This window comes from Squalius cephalus (assembly GCF_949319135.1).
Source record: "Squalius cephalus genome assembly, chromosome: 19".
In the NCBI taxonomy this organism is placed as follows: Eukaryota; Metazoa; Chordata; class Actinopteri; order Cypriniformes; family Leuciscidae; genus Squalius; species Squalius cephalus.
In genome coordinates, this window is record NC_137140.1 from 7471747 (window position 1) to 7492091 (window position 20345).

Consider the following 20345-nt stretch of genomic DNA (forward strand, 5'->3'; position numbering starts at 1 on the left):
AATTAATTCAGAGAATATCTAGAATTTAGATTATTTTAAATTTGTTTGTTTTAAACATAGCAAGCAAAATGAGGTTTAAGCATAAAACAACATTAGAATATTTGTTGTGTATTTGCTGTATTAGGTGTTGCTCTGTGGTTACTGCAAATGCACTTCTTAATCAGTATTTCTTGTTTTCACATAAAAATATTCAAAGTTCAGAGAATATATATTGAATTAAGATTAAAATTTTAAATCTAACAAAATGAGGTTTTAGCACAAAATAAGAAAAGCTATTTGCCGATAACAGTTCACACAGCTTTGCTTCTTCAGTAAATGGTATGTTCAGTAAATGCTTGTTCTGAGTACCGGTAGTTCTGTTGCTATGTTGGTTGCCCAGGAACTCAAGAATACAAGTTAAGATACCCATAAAACATAACAGAATCACTGTCCTCCATACATCAGCACAGCACTTTATGTATGTATGTATGTATGTATGTATGTATATACTGTATGTGTATCTATAGACATTAAACTGCAGCACATTATGGAAGCTTGTTTCCGCCACAGAGTGAAAAATAAAAAAGGTAATTGCGACTTTTTAACCTCACAATTCTGACTTTTTTTCTCACAATTGCGAGTTTACATCTCACAATTCTGACTTTTTATCTCAGAATTATGTGATATAAAGTCGCAATTGCAGGTTATAAAGTCAGAATTGCGTGATTTAAAGTCGCAATTGTGTGTTATTAAGTCGCAATTGCGTGTTATAAAGTCAGAATTATGATATATAAACTCGCAATTGGAATTCTGACTTTTTTTCTCAGAATTGCATGTTTCTCGCAATTCTGACTTTATAATACGCAACTTTATACTGAGGTATAAAGTCAGAATTGCATGATATAAAGTTGTAATTGCGTGTTATAAAGTCAGAATTGTGAGATATAAACTATTCTGAGGTAAAAAAAAAAAAAGTATTTTTTCCTTAGAATTGGACTTTATATCTCAGAATTGTGAGATATAAACTCGCAATTATGTGTTATAAAGTCAGAATTGCGTGAAATAAAGTCGCAATTGCGCCTTATAAAGTCAGAATTCTGACTTTTTTCTCGCAATTGCGACTTTATTTCACGCAATTCTGACTTTATATCTCGCAATTCTGAGAAATAAAGTCAGAATTGTGTGATGTAAACTCGCAATTGTGAGATAAAAAGTCGCAATTATCTTTTAAAATGTTCTATTCTGTGGCGGAAACAAGCTTCCATAGCACATAAAGCTGCTTTGCTGTCAGGCTCTAGTGTGGCAGCTTTCCAAAACACTAGTTGAAATGTGTGCCATCACTAACAAAGGCAGTGTAACAAAGTATATCTATCAAGCAAAGATTTATATTGCTGGCTAAAAGGGAATGTGATCCAACATTGGTGCTGAGCTAACACCCAATACAGCTAGATTAGCTAAAAAGCCAAATGAATGAAACACTCGGCTAATCCGCTGATGTAGGCGCACTGGACCTCAGAACTGTGTTGTGTTGTGAATAAGCTTCCTGAAGCCTGAGGGATATGTTTAATGATGGTATCAGATGGTAGTACCATGGTATTACTAAGGTACTACTGAATAACTGGTGTCACTTGAGTCCCTCTGTTGAGGGAGCTTGACTGTCACATGGACAGAGGAGCATGTGTGTGTGTGTGTTAGCAGTTAGCCGTCACCCTCACTCTCTGCTGTCATGTCCGTTCACATAACGTATCAAACACCCCATCATAGCCTCGCATCTCTGTTCATGTCAACACCCAGGCAGCCTTTAACACACACGTGACCCCTTCTTTCTCTCCAGACTTTTCCCATGCATCTATTACAGACAAGCCAAAGTCCTATAGTGCCAAAATATCACCTGCCAGGATCATATTTCACAATGCAATTGTGTTGCATCAAGTATTTCCAAAAGTGCAACTTAAATGATTAAAACCCTATCAAAGGAAAAAGACCATTTTAAAGTAAAACATTTAATTTTAATCTGATGTTCTCTAGTCTTCTTGTCTTTTCACATTTTAAGATGCCATTATAATATAATGTCTTATAACACTTTATTATATTATATTATATTATATTATATTATATTATATTATATTATATTATATTATATTATTTTATATTATATTATATTATAATTTATTTTTCACAGAGAAATTGCTATTTCACAGCTCAGGACCCTTAATGAGTTTTATTTCATTTTTTGATCACCTTTGTCTCAGATGTTGCTCTTTCATAGCTCAGAAACAATTATGAGCTTTATTTCATTTTATTGATCAACTTTCTCTCAGATGTTTCTTTTAAATTCCTTTTGAGAAATAAAAATAGACAACTGAAAGAAATTCAATAAAATGAAGAAAAAAATCTTAAATAAAATGCAAAAAATTTACAATAATAAACTGACACATATATATATATATATATATATATATATATATATATATATATATATATATATATATACACACACATTTTTTTATTTTATATATAAATTATATATATATTAAAAAATATATATATATATATATATATATATATTTTTTTTTTTTTAACAACAGTAGAAGGACATATCAGCCTATAGATAGAAGAGCCTTCAAATATTGGGAGCCTTGGAGTCAAAAATGAGAAATGAATGAGATATTAAAAATGAAACACTAAAACTCACACACTCAGATATGTGATAGTCAGTGAAACAGCAGTGCAGAAGTGCTTGTGTGTTCATGTCCACTCTGGAGACTTCAGCACAGGTACAGTAACATGCCCTCCTGTCACACCTCACCGAACCCAACAGCAATATCAGAAGCTGCTCTTATGATTTCTGCTTTCAGTCGAAAGGCATTTGGCAGCTATAACAGAAATAAGTGCTTACTATACCTCACTCACTCCCTCATTCCCAACGTTACTATGGATCACTGAAAAGTGAATGTCTATGTGATAAAAGCTTCATAATACTGTCAAATGTGTTTTAAAAGAATTTCAAAGTGAAATAAGTCTCTGGGACTTAAAGACAGAAAACTCTCAACATAACATTAGAGTGAATGGTTAACAGATATATGATCCATAACTAATCTACAGCACCGCTCTGAAAAGAATGAATGTCATAACGGTGTTCTGTTCTTTACAGTTTGAGAACATAATGTGCACTGAAGAAATAAAGCATGTGCTGTGTCAGCCTGAGAACTTTCTGAAATGTTCTCTTGAAAATCGAGCAAAATATTCTTCTTTTGCTTATTAATTACATATGCAACTACTATACTGAATGATCTGTATCTGCAGTTAAGAAGAATACCTTAGAGCTGCTGTAAGCAATTTACACACCCTAGCTGCACCAAACATAATAGCAAAAATAAATTAAATTTGTACTTGTTCTGAAGAAACCGTGAATGGTGCTTGCCAGTGCAAAACTCACTTCCTCAATGCCAGAATGTAGTGGGTTGTCGCTAGGGCATTGCTAAGCGTTTTTTCTAGTGTGGCCCACCCTTAAAAAGCCTGATATACTCATGGCGAAGTTCTTTTTCGTTCTTTGCTTAGGGGTAAAAAGAAGTTCTAAATATGTGACCAGAGGTATATTGTTCGCAAACATCTGGACGCTGCTGACAGCTGCTTTTGGTGAATATGTAAATATGTGCTGTGTGCTTTCCTCTCAATAGCAAAATAAACAGCAAATATGACAGCGGTGAGAAAATAGCAGTTAAGAAAGCATATGATCACAGCGACGTGGATGTGTTTGCACAAGATCTGCAATTCGGATCTCCAGTCAAGTCAAGTCACGTCACTTTTATTTATATAGCACACTTTATACAATAGATTTATAGTATTAAACATGACAAAACAGTGTCAGTGTCTCTTTTAATTAGAATAACCACTTTATTTTCAACTGTAAAGCACTGTATAAAGCATGTGTTCATGTTTTGTATGCGGATGACCAAGTCAAAGAAGGCGGAGCCACAGAGCCAACCTACAGCGTATTCGCAATGGACCAATGGTGGTTCAAAGGTGAGTTTTGACTTTTCCGGAAAGTCAGTGTGGATAAGCCAAATGTTGCAACCTTGTACATACACAATCCTTAGCATATAAGTAGTAATAGACTGATATATCACTCAGGCTAAAACATTAGGTGATATTTAACTGTTATGAGATGATCAGTCTATTAATGATTAACAGTAGATGTCCTTTCTAAAATCTACTGATGACTCTTCAATAGATAAACTACTCTTTTGTACTAAATTTTGCATAAACGTACTGTGAAAGTAGTGTTCATTCATCAAAATGAATGCACATCTTATTTACATCTCATTAAATGCATTATAAATATTTGCATCTCAATCAGCTGACCATTTTATTCTTGCATCATGAAGCAAGTCTCTACTACAAGCATCTATTAGTTAACAATTGCTCTATATCCCATATTAGCCTAAAAGTTTTCTCACTGAAACATAAATAAATTAGCCTACATCTCAACCACAAACGCAGCCAGCAAACATCTCTACTAATATTTAACCCATTTGAAATGACTTACCATCTCTCATCACAAGCCCTTACATGACTGAGTTTGCTTTGAAGCACTGTAACACATCTGGGGTGAGTGAGGTGTGTAGGTTGGTGTATAGTACATAGGGGTGTGTACATACAGGACACAGCTCACTTATAAACATAGAGTGATCATGGTACCAGGACACACCGTAAGGAGATAAACAACTTAACATGGAGTTAAGTAGGCATTAGCCTGTAAACGCAAGCTCAGGGGGCGCTTCGCTCTCGTGTCACCAAGGAGAGCAGGTGTCTGGGTGTGTGTGTCACAGAACAGGAACTCCCAGGAGGGGGACGGATGTTGCGGAAGAACACGTAAACTAGACGGATATGCCCGGCTCTCTCAGTATCTCTGCTCCATGGGCGAGGTCAGATCCACTACCCTGCTGGGACTCCGCCAAGGATCTCCTAGGCAACTGACATGAGCACACAGCAGCTACAAATAGAACAGCACACACACACACACACACAGACACACACACAGACTCAAACCGTGAACCTCTCCACAGGCAACGCTGCATACACACAAAAACATAGCGCCTTTTATAATCACTGCCATCCATGCAATATATAAGGCTAAAAATCCAAGATTGTTTTATAATGTAATGCTACTGTCGGCAATTTGCGTTATTTGCTAGGGGTAGCATCACTACGACTCATAATTAAGGATACAAACCCCTAAAGGCTGTTCACACAAAGGACGATAGTGAACTAAATCTATAAAGGTTTTATAATCATTCCCAGTGAAATTAGGAATTTGCACCACAGATATAACTAGAATGACACAGAGAATATTGTTGGAATAACTTATATTGTTGGAATGGATGCTAATATAGTTAGCATTGTAGTTATCGTTCTTGGTACTAAACTAACCAAAGACAAACTATAAAGCTTTAATAATCATTCTAATTAAATGAGAATAGAGAAGTTTACACCAAAAAAATTAACTATAAAATCGACATGTAAAATGGCAAAAGACATTACTGCAGTCCGCGTTATTGTTAACAACGTTATTGTTCTGTGTATATTAGCGTAATATAGTTTTCGTAACCCTAAGTAAACTATGACATAACTAATCCCACAATGTTTGTGTTTGTCAAATCATAAAGCTTGAGGTGCGCCATTACTTTTTGGATGGCAAAAACATACATTTAGGATTGGCATCAAACACAAAAGTTCAATAAACAAGACGTTCATTTTGGGTAACTTACATTTTAGACAAAATATTTCGCTTATTTTTGCTCCACAAATTAACGCAGTCCCAAACAAAGCCAAAAGCAGAGGCTAAACTGCAGTGTCTCTGAGCAACACAATAATGGCATTCCAGAATGAATGTGTTAAAACAAATCAGTTAAGTGAATGATTTAGTGACTTACTCAAATCGGTGGCTGCATCTGAACATGCCTACTTCCCTACTATGTGTGAAAAACAGCAGGTAAAAAAAGAATAGCATGTTCAACTGTACTCATTAAACAGTAGGCAAAAAGAGCCCAGATAGCCTACTATTTTCCGAGAGATTCTGAAGTGCACATCCAATGAACACTTTACCATCCCATGAGGCCACAGAAGAGGATTTATGAATGGCAGTGAAGTGATGCAACTGAAGCTTGTAGGTCACATGACAGTGACAACATAATAAATGCAGTGAGTCCTGATTACATTGAACCTACACGCATTCATAGAAAATATTTGTTTAATGGTCACAAAGTTATTACTTATTCAAAATAAGTAGGCCTACCGACTCAGATAGTATGCGATTTCGGACATGGCAGTAATTTGCTTTGGTCCTAAATGAATTAGTGTTTATGAACAAATCAGATGAATGAATGATTCAGTGTCTCACTCATAAAGATTTGTTTTGTTTATGCCTAAATTGTGCTGAATTTGGAAAAGCATAGGCATACTATTTAAAAAAAATGTATATGTATATGAAATAAATGGTAAAAGTAGTATGCTATTTTGAATTAAGCCTCTGCTGAATGATTCAATGACTCTCTCATAAAGAGTCATTTGTCACCACCTACTGGTGTAAAGATGCAACTTGCAGAAAGAGTAACTTAACAAGTAGAGTGATACAGATGGTTCAGCACACTAAGAACGCTGAAAATAACTGTTGTGTAATGTGATTTTACGAATTATAGAACACTGCCATATTGCTGTTGTTGCTTTATGTCTAATCAACAACCCTTAATCTTGGTAAAATCACATGGCTTATTGTTTGTTAAAGATGCCTAACTTCCACTGAGCTGTGCTAAGGCCTCTACAAAACAACACGCCACATGTTCACACGAACATCACAGCCTGTGGATCCAGCCTCAAGACTGCTACAAATTACACCAATGACACCTCTGCTGTCATGGTAACACGACATGTGGCAGCTTCAGGGAGGAGAGAGGCAGATGTTCATAACTGAGTTATAGAGCCAGAAGAGAGAGAGAGATGATGATGATGAGAGGGTATGGAGAGGAGGTGAACATGGATTTGACCCATTTCTCACACCATACTCTCACACTCTAATTCTTTTAAGCATGCCCATCAACACAAACACAGATCTCGTTTTTGATGCTTCTTTAGTTAACCCTCAGAGACCCATTGTAGAAAAATGGAATAATAATTCAATAATAGCTTTTGTTTGCTTGTTTGTTTGTTTAGGAAAGTTTGGATGTTTCTATACCTACAGGAGCTGTTTTTGGTTATGTGGACACAATTACGTAATACTGTACTTTATGTAAAATTTGAGAAAATTGCAGCTTGATTGGAAATGATGATCAATAAAAATTATCTGTTCACAAGTGATATTTACTCTGATTTCTCCATTTCTTCCACACATCACACGTACTTGGTTAAGTACATTTATTTTTGTTCATCTTTATTATGGACAAAATTGTTGGTCAAAGTGGAAATGACACATCATTTTCACATAATAAATATTCAAATGTTTTTTCTATTTTCTATTTATATGTTTTATCTATTTTATTCTTTATTTAGATTGTCATTGTTTTATACATGTAACAATTCATACAATGGGCCTTAGTGGTGAACACTAATTTTAATGCATTAAAATATGTAATCAACGTCTGGGTCTACTTAAAAAACATAATTAATAGCCCCTTTCACACATACAGTCTTTATTGATAAATTACCGGTAAATTACTGTTAAGAGATCATGTGTGAAAAGGACCTTTTAAAAAATACCAGTAAATAGGATGCGCTGACTTAAAGTCTGTTTTGGGCAATCATAAAGATTTCTGGAGATGACATGATTACTCCGCGCTGTTTACAGTAAGCTCTGCTGCTTTTAAATAGGTTTCTATGTAAATATGCACTAGATGGATATCTTTGACAGATGCGCCACGTGTGTTCGTGCTTGAGAACCCTGCCTTTTTTTCATTCATCAGCACTGTGGCTCTGTAGTTGGATAGTAATATGCGCGTCTCGTCTCTTTAAGATCAAAAACGCGTTCTGTGTGATAATATCCTTACGCCTGTCCATCAGAAGTCATATTTTTTTGGTCAAATTGAACAGATAGAAAACGACAGAAAGAGTTTCTCCTCACACTGGCGAATGAAGACTACGGTGCAGCGTTTAAAGATCATTTCCCGATGACTGACATAACAGAATTTACCGGTATTTTGCTGCTGATGTGTGAATGGTCTCTTAATGGTAAAAAGCCAGAATGCCATTGCTTGTGTGAACGGCATATTTTTGCATTTGCCGGTAAAGTTATTCTGGTAATTTTACGGTAATTTACTGTGATTACAGTGTGAAATGGGCTAATGTCTGGGTCTCTACTCTCACACACCCTCCCCTCACTCCATGTAAAAACTCGGATGTATGTGTGTGAGTGGCGAATGGGGAGCAGTGGAGGAAATAGCTGTCGAGTCAGAGATGTTCTAGCAGCCAACATTTACAGGCCCCATCCAGACTCTTTCATTATCTCAGATCTGGGAAATGGGACGTTGAAAACACAGCATTAACGCTTCATCTTCCAGACTCTCAGCATGCTCTCCAGACACTGGGACTAATCCCAGGACTAATCCTTATACTGTAACTGATGCTCAAATTTCCTAAATAAAGCATAATGAAGTTTAAATGCATGTCCATACATTGCTGTAGTGTGACACGCAGACAACGATACGGATTTGTTAGACATTGCATGTAATCGCCCACATTAATACTGCTCTCAGATAAGGAGCTGCTCACACCCACATATAACTGTAACTGTGACTAAAATATAAAGCCTGGAGGAAGTTAACTGTGGATTATTGGATGAATTTACTAGCGTGAGGCCCTGCTACAGCGTCCAAACCAACCTTTGAGTAATTTACATAATCAAAATAAAAACTAAAGTTACAGTGATTTTTAATGGGTGATCCAAATCCATAATATTTTCCTTCTTCTATAGAACACAAACAGAGATGTTTAACAGAACGTTCACATCATTTCTTTTTCAGTACCACTTTACTATGAGGTTCCATTTGTTAACATTAGTTAACTGCATTATTTAACAAAGAAAAATACTTCTAAAGCATTTATTAACCTAAGTTCATCCTAATTTAAAAATTTACTAATACATTATTTAAATTAAAAGTTGTATCTGTTAATATTATTTAATGGACCTGAACATGAACTAACAATAAACCCAACGGTTCTATTGCGGCTTTGTTTGCAACTATTTTTGTTGGCAAAATATTTAAAAAAAAACAGATAATACTGACAATATGTATAAAATGTAGGTAACTCACAATATAAATTTCTTGTTTATTGAACTGTTGTATAAAATCAATATCACATTTGCAGATATTTGGGAAAAACAGCTCCTTCTGATGTTGCTTAACTACATCATATGATATAAATTTAATATTGTGTTACATTTTAGACAATATTCTCAATATTGGCTGTTTTTGCTCAATTTCGTCAATGAAAATAGTTCCAAACATTGTCTCCAGGCAACACACAGTGGCGTTTCATTACTGAATGAGTGAGCCAATGATTCAGTGAACCATTCATAAAGACGGTCACTTTCTTTGTTCCGGAATGAATCAGCCCCAAATGAATGAATCGGTTGAATGAATGGCTGAATGACTCACTCGTTACAAGAGTGACTTGCCACCAACCTCTGGTGGTTATTGTTTCATATTTAGAGTATCATCTCATTTTTCATTCATATTCATGCCACCTCTGTGCTGCATCAAACAGTCTGTGTAAATATACCTAAACGCCACTTCAGATGCACTACCTTTGAACAAACCTCTAAATATTAAACTCATTTCAACACAACCCTTCAGAAACATCCAAGAAGTTGCTTCACTAAAGAACCAGATCTGTGTGCTTGGCGTGGAATGCGACCCCCGCAGGTGTGTGACGGAGACGCTCAGGAGGAGTGCTGTGCCCGGGACAGACGGGGCACCTCCAGCAGGCAGAAGGGCTATTTTACCAAATATGTCTCAGAGACATGATGGTTCGGCCCACTCACCATGGGAGATACCGGTCTCAGCTGGCACAAAACATAAATGCACCAAACAAAAACCTCTTATAGATACATGTGCTTTAAGTTTGTTTGTTTTTTTCAGTTTTCCTCATACAAAACCATCATATAACTTCAGAAAACTTTAAGATTAGCTCATGGGTTTTATATAGACTACTTTTTATGATATGTTCATGGTGCTTTTTGTCCTTTTTGCAAATAATAGCCCATGTTCACTGTAACTTTATGGAAAAGAGCAGCATGAACATTCTGCTAAATATCTACTTTTGAGTTTTACATATTGTAAGAAAAGTAATAGGTTTTTATACAGGTTTGGAACATGAAGATGAATTATTTATGAATGACAATATGGGTGAACTGTTCTTTTTTGACTAGATAAATACAATAAAACCATACTGTTTCTACTGTGACTATAATTCAGATCACTTTCCATATTCTGACTCACTAGCATTCCTCTTCACTATTACATCACCTTCATTTCGGCTCTGTGCAAACCTCTTTCTGTCCATATCTACATAACCCAGAGCCCTAGTGTTCCTACATTTAAACAAAACAAACAAATGAGGGACTGACTAAACATTTTGTTAAATCAGTGAACACAAGTGATGTCCTGACACCTTGCTTGACTGAGAGCAAAGATGTGCCACACAGCAAACTAAAATTAATTCTGTACAATCAATGAGTCTGTTAACACTGCCAGAGCATGACAACTTCATTGATTATATTAGGATAGTTTGTTAACAAGTCGATACCACAATTTAAAAAAGTAATGATAACAGTTTCCTATAGTATCAGTAGTAACAGACAGCTACTTTCAAGCACTCTCATGCGTATCTGTGCACATCCTTGTGTTAATGCACTTCAGAGTTGGCAGGTTTGTGTAACAATTCCATCCCAATTGCTATTCAAAACCAGCCCAATCACGGTCAAAACTAGGCCAATCGTGTTCCGAGGGGGTTCCCCGCATTTCAGGGATAAAAATCGGGGTGTGGGTAACAGTGTAAAAGTAGCTTGTGACATATAAACGCGAACATCAACCCGATCACTTTATTTAGCATTCATGTAAACTACGTTCAGATTCTTCAATCAGAGTGAATTTATTCTGATTGATACAAAAGGCGTCTCAGCAAACATAGCTACTGATGCACTTCTTGGTGAAAATGAGATATTAATGTAGCCACTGTCGGGTTGTCTTAAGTGAATGTAAACAAGTGGGTCAAAAAATGCATGCATTAGACCCTTTAATGTAAATGCAGCTCAGCAGAACTGTTGTTGTCTGTCATTAATATTAATCAACTACTCACATGAATTGATAGTTTAGTAGCTAGTTTTAAGTTAGTTTTAAAAAGTCCTCGACTATCAAACATGCACAGAAATTTAGACCTAAAGTAACAAAAGAGAGATCATTTTAATTACAGGATTCTCAGTCAAACTCTGACAATACTGAATCAGTTTTATTGTATTAGGCTATATCATGAATTGAAGACAAGGCCAATAATTACAATTTAAATAAGAATAGTTTTATATAATATTTAATAGCAAGTAAAATACTTTTATTTTACATGACATTCCAATTGTTTTTGTTTTTTAATTTCTAAATTTGTACTTATAGTTACTGCTGTGGTATTGAGAATTTCGAAATTTCACTGGCATTAGTATTGACTGATATATTTGTATTGTGTCAACCATATTGGAAGAATTCTAGTTTTGTCGTTCCCTTACAGTGTGGACACAGTGTAGGGCTCATTCTGCACATCAAGCACACTGAACTAATGCTTAGTCAGTTAGCATTACCTTGATTTGAAAGGCTACGCACAGATACAGACACAGCACTTAACTAGCATGGAGAGGCTTCTAATTTTGTTAGGTGCACTGGAGCTTCAGTGTCTTGAAGGATGTTGTGTATTAAGACTGAAAGTAAGGGAGTAAGTATTGAGTGTGTGTGCTTCTTTCTGTAATAGATAGGCTACTTCAAGCTACGCTAATGCTAAGATAAATATACATGCTTCACACTGACAGTGAATTGAGGTTACGTGTTGGTGATACCAATAGTTTGGTAGACCAATAGAGTACGATTTCCAATTAAACACAGTGTAAAACATCAAGGCAGAAGGAAGTGCCAACAATCAGATTTACATTTGCAATTATGTTCTGCTAGTCAGCACCCTAACAATGCTCTTGAGCCTACTTGCAAAAAAATGGTCTATTGGCATTAACTACTATATACAGTAAACAGTTACTGCCTTTATTTCTGTGCTAAATAAAACCTCTAATTTTCTGCCAGAGAGAGCAGACATAACAACTTCTCAGTGAGACCTGTGGTGAAAGCAGTGCAGTCTGACAGACATGTCTGGTCCTCACATTCAGACACACACTCACACATATGTGCAGATAAAGAGAGCTGTGCCAGTCTCTGTTAGCATTCTCAAGAGAGTTTCTTCAAAATGGCACTTGGTTGTATGGTCTTATCTTTCCAGAAGAGAGGAGGAGAAGAGAAGGCCAGCCATCCAACCCCTGACATTTACAGCGGCACAAACCCAGATGCTAGACCAAGCAGGAACAAGCAGGGTAAAAATCAGGCTGTCCTCCATGGTTAGTGGTGTTTGTTAAGGCAAGCCGCGCTATCATCATTATTGTTCATATTTAGGGTTAGCCATTTGAACAAACCCCTAATGCTTAGTATTAACCTCTGACACTTGTCTTGTTTGTGCTACAGACATGAATGATACCTCATGTTGAGTCATGTTAAGACTAAAGGGATCCATACACTAGAAGATAATCGGGCAGATTTTGGGCCCAATTCTCCCCTTCCGACAATCCTAGGTAAAGTCCTGATTATCTTGATGGTTCTACTGATTCTCTTATCAGATTTTCCTGTGGTGTGAGATTTGTTAAGAGTGTATGAATCTGCTCTGAAGAACGTCGGGGCCGCACCGATCTCAAAGCGTAAATATTCAACAATATCAGAAATCCTGCCGTGTGGGGGGAACCCCGAGGACAAACGCGCACGCAGTCTGGAGATTTTCACATTGAACAAAACTATACCAAATCAGAAAGCGAGCTATAGGAAGATGGAAGCAGTTCAAACACTATTTTCGCCATTTCTTCTTGCCTGTCGTCTGCCATCTTTGTTTATTCTAAAGTTACAATTGATTTGACCGTAAGAGATTTTGCAAGATTTCCTGTGTTCCCAGCCGAGAATCTGGTTGTTTGTGAATGGAATCTGTTAGTGTGTTGTCTTGCAGTCACATCGCGGCACTCCACACACTATTGGAACAAAACTGTTAAATCTATGATTTTTATATCGTCATGTTTGTGGTCTGAGATTTTAAAAATCTTTTAGTGTGGGCCAACCTATAAGAGATCAGATTAAAAAAAAATCCTGGCCTCTCACAGACTTACACTGAAAGAGGGACCCAAGTCATAAATAAAGCAGAATGTGATTGAGTTGGGTGTGAACTGACTTGGGCCAGTAACTACTTAGTAATGCCTTAACCACCCAGGAAAACTTAGCAATTGCATAGGAACCACCCAGAACATCCTATAAACCTATCAAGTTAGAACACAGTAGCAAATGCTTAGACATGCCCAAGCAGTCCCCCAGAACACCCCCAGCAACTGCCTAACAACACCTTTGCATCAGCAAGCAATCATCAAAAAAACCCGGGAAATCTAGAACACCATACCAAACACCTATCAACGAAAACCAAAAGGCTGAAGGAATCACCTAAAAAAGCTGTAACAACCACCCAGAATTCTCTAGCAACCAGCTAGCACCTGCTTAGCAATACCCTATCAACCAGCGAGCAACCACCCAGAACACCCTACAAACCACCTATCAACAATTCAGAACACTCTACTCTAGTAACTGCCAAGCAATGCCCTGGCAACCACTGAACAGCCATCTAGCAAAGTCCAAGCAACCATCCAGAACACTCAAGCAACTGCCTAGTAGGGTTGGGTACCGAACTCTGTATTTTTAATCGCACTGACCGAATTACGTCAGTATATTGAGTACCGATTCACATTAAATCAGTCGGTGCCAAATATCGGTACCTGAGAACGCATCTGGGCACGAGAGTAAGGCTATTTAAATACGAATCCTGCATGTTCTGCGTGTCTCTGTGTGAATGAGTGGCCCAGACGCACGGTTTCATTTACCCCACATACCCCTAGCTCTAGCATAATGTCAATAACACTTCTACAAATGACTTAGTTTCTTTACAGTTGAGGTAAACATCCCTAAATTACCAAAAAAAGGTATTTCAGGTACAGTGAGCAATCATCTAAAGGCCTGACAACCACCCAGAACACCCTACCAACCACCTATCAACCAACCAAAGACGCTACAGACAACAGCAACAAAGTTCCTTCAACCACCCAGAACACTGAAGCACTATTAAAAGCTTTGTATTTATTTTCAATCTTGTAGGTTAAAAAAAGTATTAATACTGTAAAAAAATAAAATAAAATAAGTCCTGCACTTTCTAGATATTTGAGTAACATCCGTGGAACAATGTCTTTTGGCAGTGAAGTCTGCTGTTATAGCAGAAATTTGTTATGAAATTTGGACCTGCTGATTTAACTCAGTGATCAGGCCAGAGAAGCACTGCAGCTTCATTCTGTCCTCATGATCCTTAGCCAAATTCAGCATTAGGAACACTGTTGGCCTCAGCAGAACTCAATATGGTTTGACAAAATGAGCAATCTGACTATAACTCATGCAATAACTTTATTGCACCAGGTATTTAAAGATGTTGCTACTCTCAAACCTCAAGTTATGGCTTAAAGAGATTATATTATCACTTTAGGTTTACTCCAGCATTCCCTCAATTAGAAAAAAATATTTCATTCAAACTAATCAGTTCCCATTTAGGTCAAAGCATTATTTGGAATATAGAGAAGAAGAAAAATGGAGAAAAAAAACTGGAAGAAAGCAAATATAAAACAATTTGCTGTACTGCAAGATAATAAAACAGGCACATGGTTTGGGTTGGCTGGATTGCCACTATTTAAGGTCTCAGGTGGTTTTCCACAGGTCTTCTGTTACCTTTGCTATTAAAACAGCATTTCCTGAAGCCTGGGAAACCCAGAGTGCATTAAAACTATCAAGTATTCCTCCAGATTCTCGTTGGTCTCTCAACTGTGATGAAAGTATCAGGTTCCACAGATATCAGAGAGCCTGGGAAACAGAATGCTTGAGGCCAAGTTCTGTCGTGCCTTCCGCTGGACATTCCAACTAGGATTACAGGATCAAAATCTGGAAAGCCACAGTTTGCTGGGGATGTTTTATAGTTACCCCAACAAAAGAGAGCAAAATATTGGCTGGAAGTTGCAGAAATGCTGGAAATGAGGGCCAACAACCACCAGGTTTTCAAGGCACAACATCTTTTTCCGCCATTCTGCTTGTAACATAATTCCTAAGAAAGCCATGGCTCTAGACAAAGACGCCTATGATCTACTCCACAGTGAGAGGCTGGCCGTACTTCCCCCAGCAAGGCACACTGTAGCCTATATTATGCTTTGGAGCTGAACCCTCCATTGTCACAGAGTCTGAAAGAACGCCCTGAATGACAGGTATTGATCAGCTATCTGGTAGTGATGTCTGAGAATGCATTAGATGATTCACTTCTGAATCGTATTAATGTCATATGCCTTTGATAAATATCAAGAATTATTTTGTCTATATCAGGTTGAAAGACATACAAATGACTGTTTGTTCAATTTCCAGTGCAATATCCTGTCTAAAGACCTTAGCATGGGCTTTGCATGAAAAAGGACTCAACTCCAAAATCAATCCTCATGTTTCTTAAGTCATCTAAGAAGTTTCAACAAGATATTTTACAAGAAATGCAAAGATTATTTTAATTGAATTGAACATACTGCACGTATACTTGTAAGTTTACTTTAAGTGAACATAACATCTTACTTATAGTTTACTATTTATATACTATTTTTACACTTTAAGTATACTACTGTGTTCCTATTTAGGTATACATTTTTTACACTTGAAATATACTTACTTTAACTCTTTCCATTTTAAAAACCATTTTATTCTAGCTTCATGCATTCTTTTTTATCAATGTGGGTACATTTTATTAAAAAAGCAACATTTTAAACAAAAAGCAGAGAAAATCACATTTTTGTCAAAGACTACATCCAGATGAGATTCAGAACAATGATCAAAACATAGATGGAGTAGATCGAGTCCATCAAAACCCCAAAGCTTCCCAGTCGTAACCCTTCCAGGGTCGACATTTCATTCAGAATTGTTAGGCAGTTTTGAACTTACATACATGCCGTTTAAAGGTGAACTAAGTAACTTTTTTAACTTAACTGAACAGCTTCGGAGTCATTGGAATGGTTATATTACTTATTTCGGGTTGAATGGTGGTCGTTTCGCACCCCCCTGGTGCCCGTGAGCGGAAAATCCGCACTTGCAACTTTGAGCCGGCGGGCCGCCGGCCGCCGCGTCAGGAAGTATCAAGCAATTGCTTTACGGCCAAAAGAAATCTGCTAAAATGCTGTCAATATTGCGCTCCCTCACGCTGTTCGAACCCGAATGAAGAAAACGTTTTAAAGAATGTCCCATCTGCTTTGATGTCGTTGATCTACTAGCCTCTGGTGTCTGAGAATTGCCAACGAGTTTTTACAACAGTGTTGTCAAATATCTATTCCCGAAGCTGTGGGGGGAGCTCTAGAGAGATACCTGCGAGCAAAAAGCGAGAATACAGTGAAGAAATCCCGAAACTACTGAGCCCTGCTTTAATGTTTGATAATCGCGTTATTTTACATTTGCATTTTACAAACTTCTATCACTTGATTCTGCTTCTTCACCTGCGTTTTGATCTGGAGATTCTGTACAATTTCAGAAGATGTGTAATAGCGCCACATATTTTATATTTAAATATATTTTAGGTATATTTCTGAGAAGTACATAAAGTATATTTCTGAAAAGGTACATAAAAAGTAGACTGAAAATATGCTTATTTTTAGTTTAGAAGAAGTTTACTAATAGCACACTTGAATAAACTTATTTTTCGTAAGGGTATGCAACATAGTACTAGTAGTGGGGGACATGACAAAACCCAAAAATGTATGAAGTTATGAAGTGCAGCTGTCATTGACATTATAATGGTGGGTTTTACCAGTTTACCCAACTGGATGCTGTGAATTTAGGATTTAAATGTTTTATTTTCTTGTTTTAGGCTTATACAGTAATTTTAGGCCAGTTCATTCTTGTAAACTCTATTTTTATTTGAAAACCGATACAATTGCTGACTAGTGCCTGCAATTGCATGATTACCAAAAAATTCTCAAGCAATTACTCTCCAAGGTTGCAATGATGATTGAATACATATTTATTGCCACTGTCCATTCTGCTTGTTTTGAGTCTCAAAGTCAGACATGAGAGAAGCTTCATCAAAACAGGAATTACGTCCTGTTGCAAAGTCAACCTTATTTTCAAAGCAAAACTTTTGATTCTAATTGGTACCCTTTTCAGCTTATTTTATGTTAATATTAACTAGCCAAGCTTGACATAGGACTAAAAGCATTAAATGTGTTCAAAAGTGAAGCTCCACAGTAATGGTGATATAAGAAAACAGTAGCAACAGAGAATCTGCCATTACAGAATAGAAACCAATTTCCAAGGTGTTGAAATATGATTCATCCTCTGTAAAAAGCAAGAGATGCTCCAGAGTACCATTTGACAACATAAAGATAAAGAGTCTAATTTTCCTTTGACTGCTGGGATAACGCTGCATTTGCCATCATGTCTCAAGCTTGAATTTGATTAAGTATGCAATTCTTTGAGATTGGTCAATAAGAAAATAGGTTATGATATGTTACTATTGATTAATTCTGTTGTTCCAAACAAATTTGGGTTGTGAGACTCTTTGCAAGTGTCTTTGACTGGACAGTATGTGTGGCATCTGTGGCAGCCCAGAACTTCCTGTACTTTCCACATCGTCGGCTGGGACTTGCCAAGGCTCACTTCCTGAATGATTCTCCAATTAGAGTGGCAGATCCAGATTAGCTTTCAACTACACCGTAAATGTCAACCTTGCATGGGGTCATGCTGAGGTTCACAGGAAGTATGAGTCATTTAACCCCAGCTTCTATCAGCAAGGGTTTCTTTTCAATCTTGTTTACAGTAGCCCTATAGCACATTCTAGACATGAAGATCATTTCACAGCAATGACAATCTTATTTCAAAATAGTGACTCAGGCTTTAGTTACAAACAGCATGTTGAAAACAGTGTATCAAATCAATGTGACACTGACATTGAAGAACCTCTTCTGTTTGATTCCTATATGGAATCAAATCAGCATATTAGAATGATTTCTTAAGGATCATGTGACACTGAAGACTGGAGTAATAGCTTAAAAAAAATCAGCTTTGCCATCACAGGAACAATTTAGCTGTTTAACTGTATTTTGATCAAATAAGGTACTGTTGGCTCATTGGTCTAGGTAAAGGTATGATTCTGGTTGACTGAGTGTGAGAGGTCCTGGGTTCAAATCCTGAATGAACCCAGCTGTCAGCTTGTTCTGCTGTTCTGGATGAGAGTGTTGATTTGCACTATGCTGCCATAACTGTGAACGCGTAACATGAGTTGAGGTCAAGGACTTATCATATTCCAGTGGCATTTTACAGAATGTTGCATGCACCATTGACGGGTTGTGCGTCATTCAGAATTGAATGGGAGAATGCCTTTTCAATTTCCGAATTTGAATTGAGGTGCAAACAGGATGCAGAATTGTAATTTGAAGAAAACATAATTAAAAGGAATGTTCTTTCAAGAAAAAAATGTATTTGAATGTTGGCTTGAAAAAGCTGTTTCAAAAGTTTTGAAAAAGTTGATATGCCTTATGGACAGACGGAACAATTGATACGAATAGTACACAGCCAGAGCAGAAATCAAACTGCAGAATAGAAGAGGAAAGAAAGAAAACTAGATTTATGGTTATGCATTGGTTAAGTGCTTGTGGAAGAGGTGCCTTCAGCCATATTTTGAAAGCTGTGATGATCTCAGCAAATTATGCGAAGTGGAAGCATACCAAAAGAAGACATATTGGCTCTGTTCCAAGACCTAGTGAGCTCCCTAAGAGGGTGGGATATTAAGGCATCAAAAGCACACTTCTAATGCACAGGCTAATATGCTACCTTCTACGACTCCTTCTTTTGGCCTAATTCTAAGGTAGAGTAGAATATATCCTTCGCAGAAAAGGCAATCCCCTAATACATTGCAATGAACTCAATAAAACAAATCCAAGATGACGAATGAAGCGAAAAAAAGTGGATTGAAAATAAACTATTAATTTAATGTTCAAATATATTATATTAATTATTTTAAAAGCAAAATATTTCAAAATATTATTCAAAATGTACTTTTTTTTAAATGTATCTTATTTGTATTTTTATGCTTATTAGAGTATTGTATTGCAAAATGCTAATGCTAATCTCTGAAATCAATTGTGAGTCGAGACTCTTGTAAACTTTGTTTGAGACACTGTTTGTACACTAGCTATTTTTGTCTCTCTCTCTCTCTCTCTCTCTCTCAACCATTTCAGTCGTATCCGACTCTTGGTAATTCTATGACAATCTCTAGCCATACGCGAGAAACTGACCATGAATTTTCTTGGCAATGATTTTTTCCGGGGTAGGTTGCCAGGTCTTTCCCCAACCCTCCCCATTACATGGCTGTTGACTCACACACACACACACACATAGGCATTCACATCTACAGACAATTTAGCGTCTTCAATTTACCTATACTGCATGTGTTTTTTGGGGGTTTTTTTGGATTGTGGGGGAAACCGGAGCACCCAGAAAGGACTCCAGCCAGGAGTCGAACAAGGGACCCTCTTGCTATGAAGCAACAGTGCTACCCACTGAGCCACTGTGCCGCCCAGCTGTTTGCTTGCACCCAAATAATCCATTTGGTCAATCCAATTGAGCTCATTCCGAAATACATTTTGATTGGATTGAAAGGGGTGGTTTAGACAATAAATACAACAAAGCAACAGCAGTGATGCTGCTACAAACATTTGCATTGGAAATGCTAAATATAGCCTAAAAACAGACGTTCTTTGCGCTATCAGCAGGAATTCCCGGCTCAGTCATCTAAACGACAGCTTCCTCCGTTCCTCAGTAGGCCTTTGGTTGCCATGGCGACACCCATTACACACACCTGCCAATGTTTCAGGTTCCCTAGTGCCCAGACAGCTCTCTCTCTCTCTCCATCTCTATCTCTCTCTAAGACGCATGCTTATTCACAGGCACTGACCCGAAAACTCCCCCCATGGTTTACTG

General features: G+C 37.1%; 1 protein-coding gene across 5 annotated transcripts in view; it reads right to left on the bottom strand.

Moving 5' to 3' along the window:
• The window catches only part of ank3b (ankyrin 3b), a 180347-nt gene that overhangs the window by 122673 nt on the left and 37329 nt on the right, over positions 1-20345 (bottom strand). The window contains exon 1 of one of the 5 annotated variants that reach the window (XM_079851664.1): positions 4529-4673. The exons of 2 other annotated variants lie outside the window; for them this stretch is intronic. In XM_079851664.1, the coding sequence (XP_079707790.1) occupies positions 4529-4531 (3 nt within the window). In that variant the 5' untranslated portion in view covers positions 4532-4673. Of the gene's footprint in view, positions 1-4528; positions 4674-20345 lie in introns of those variants that run through there. 2 more of the 5 variants (XM_079851665.1, XM_079851669.1) reach the window with 2 other exon arrangements.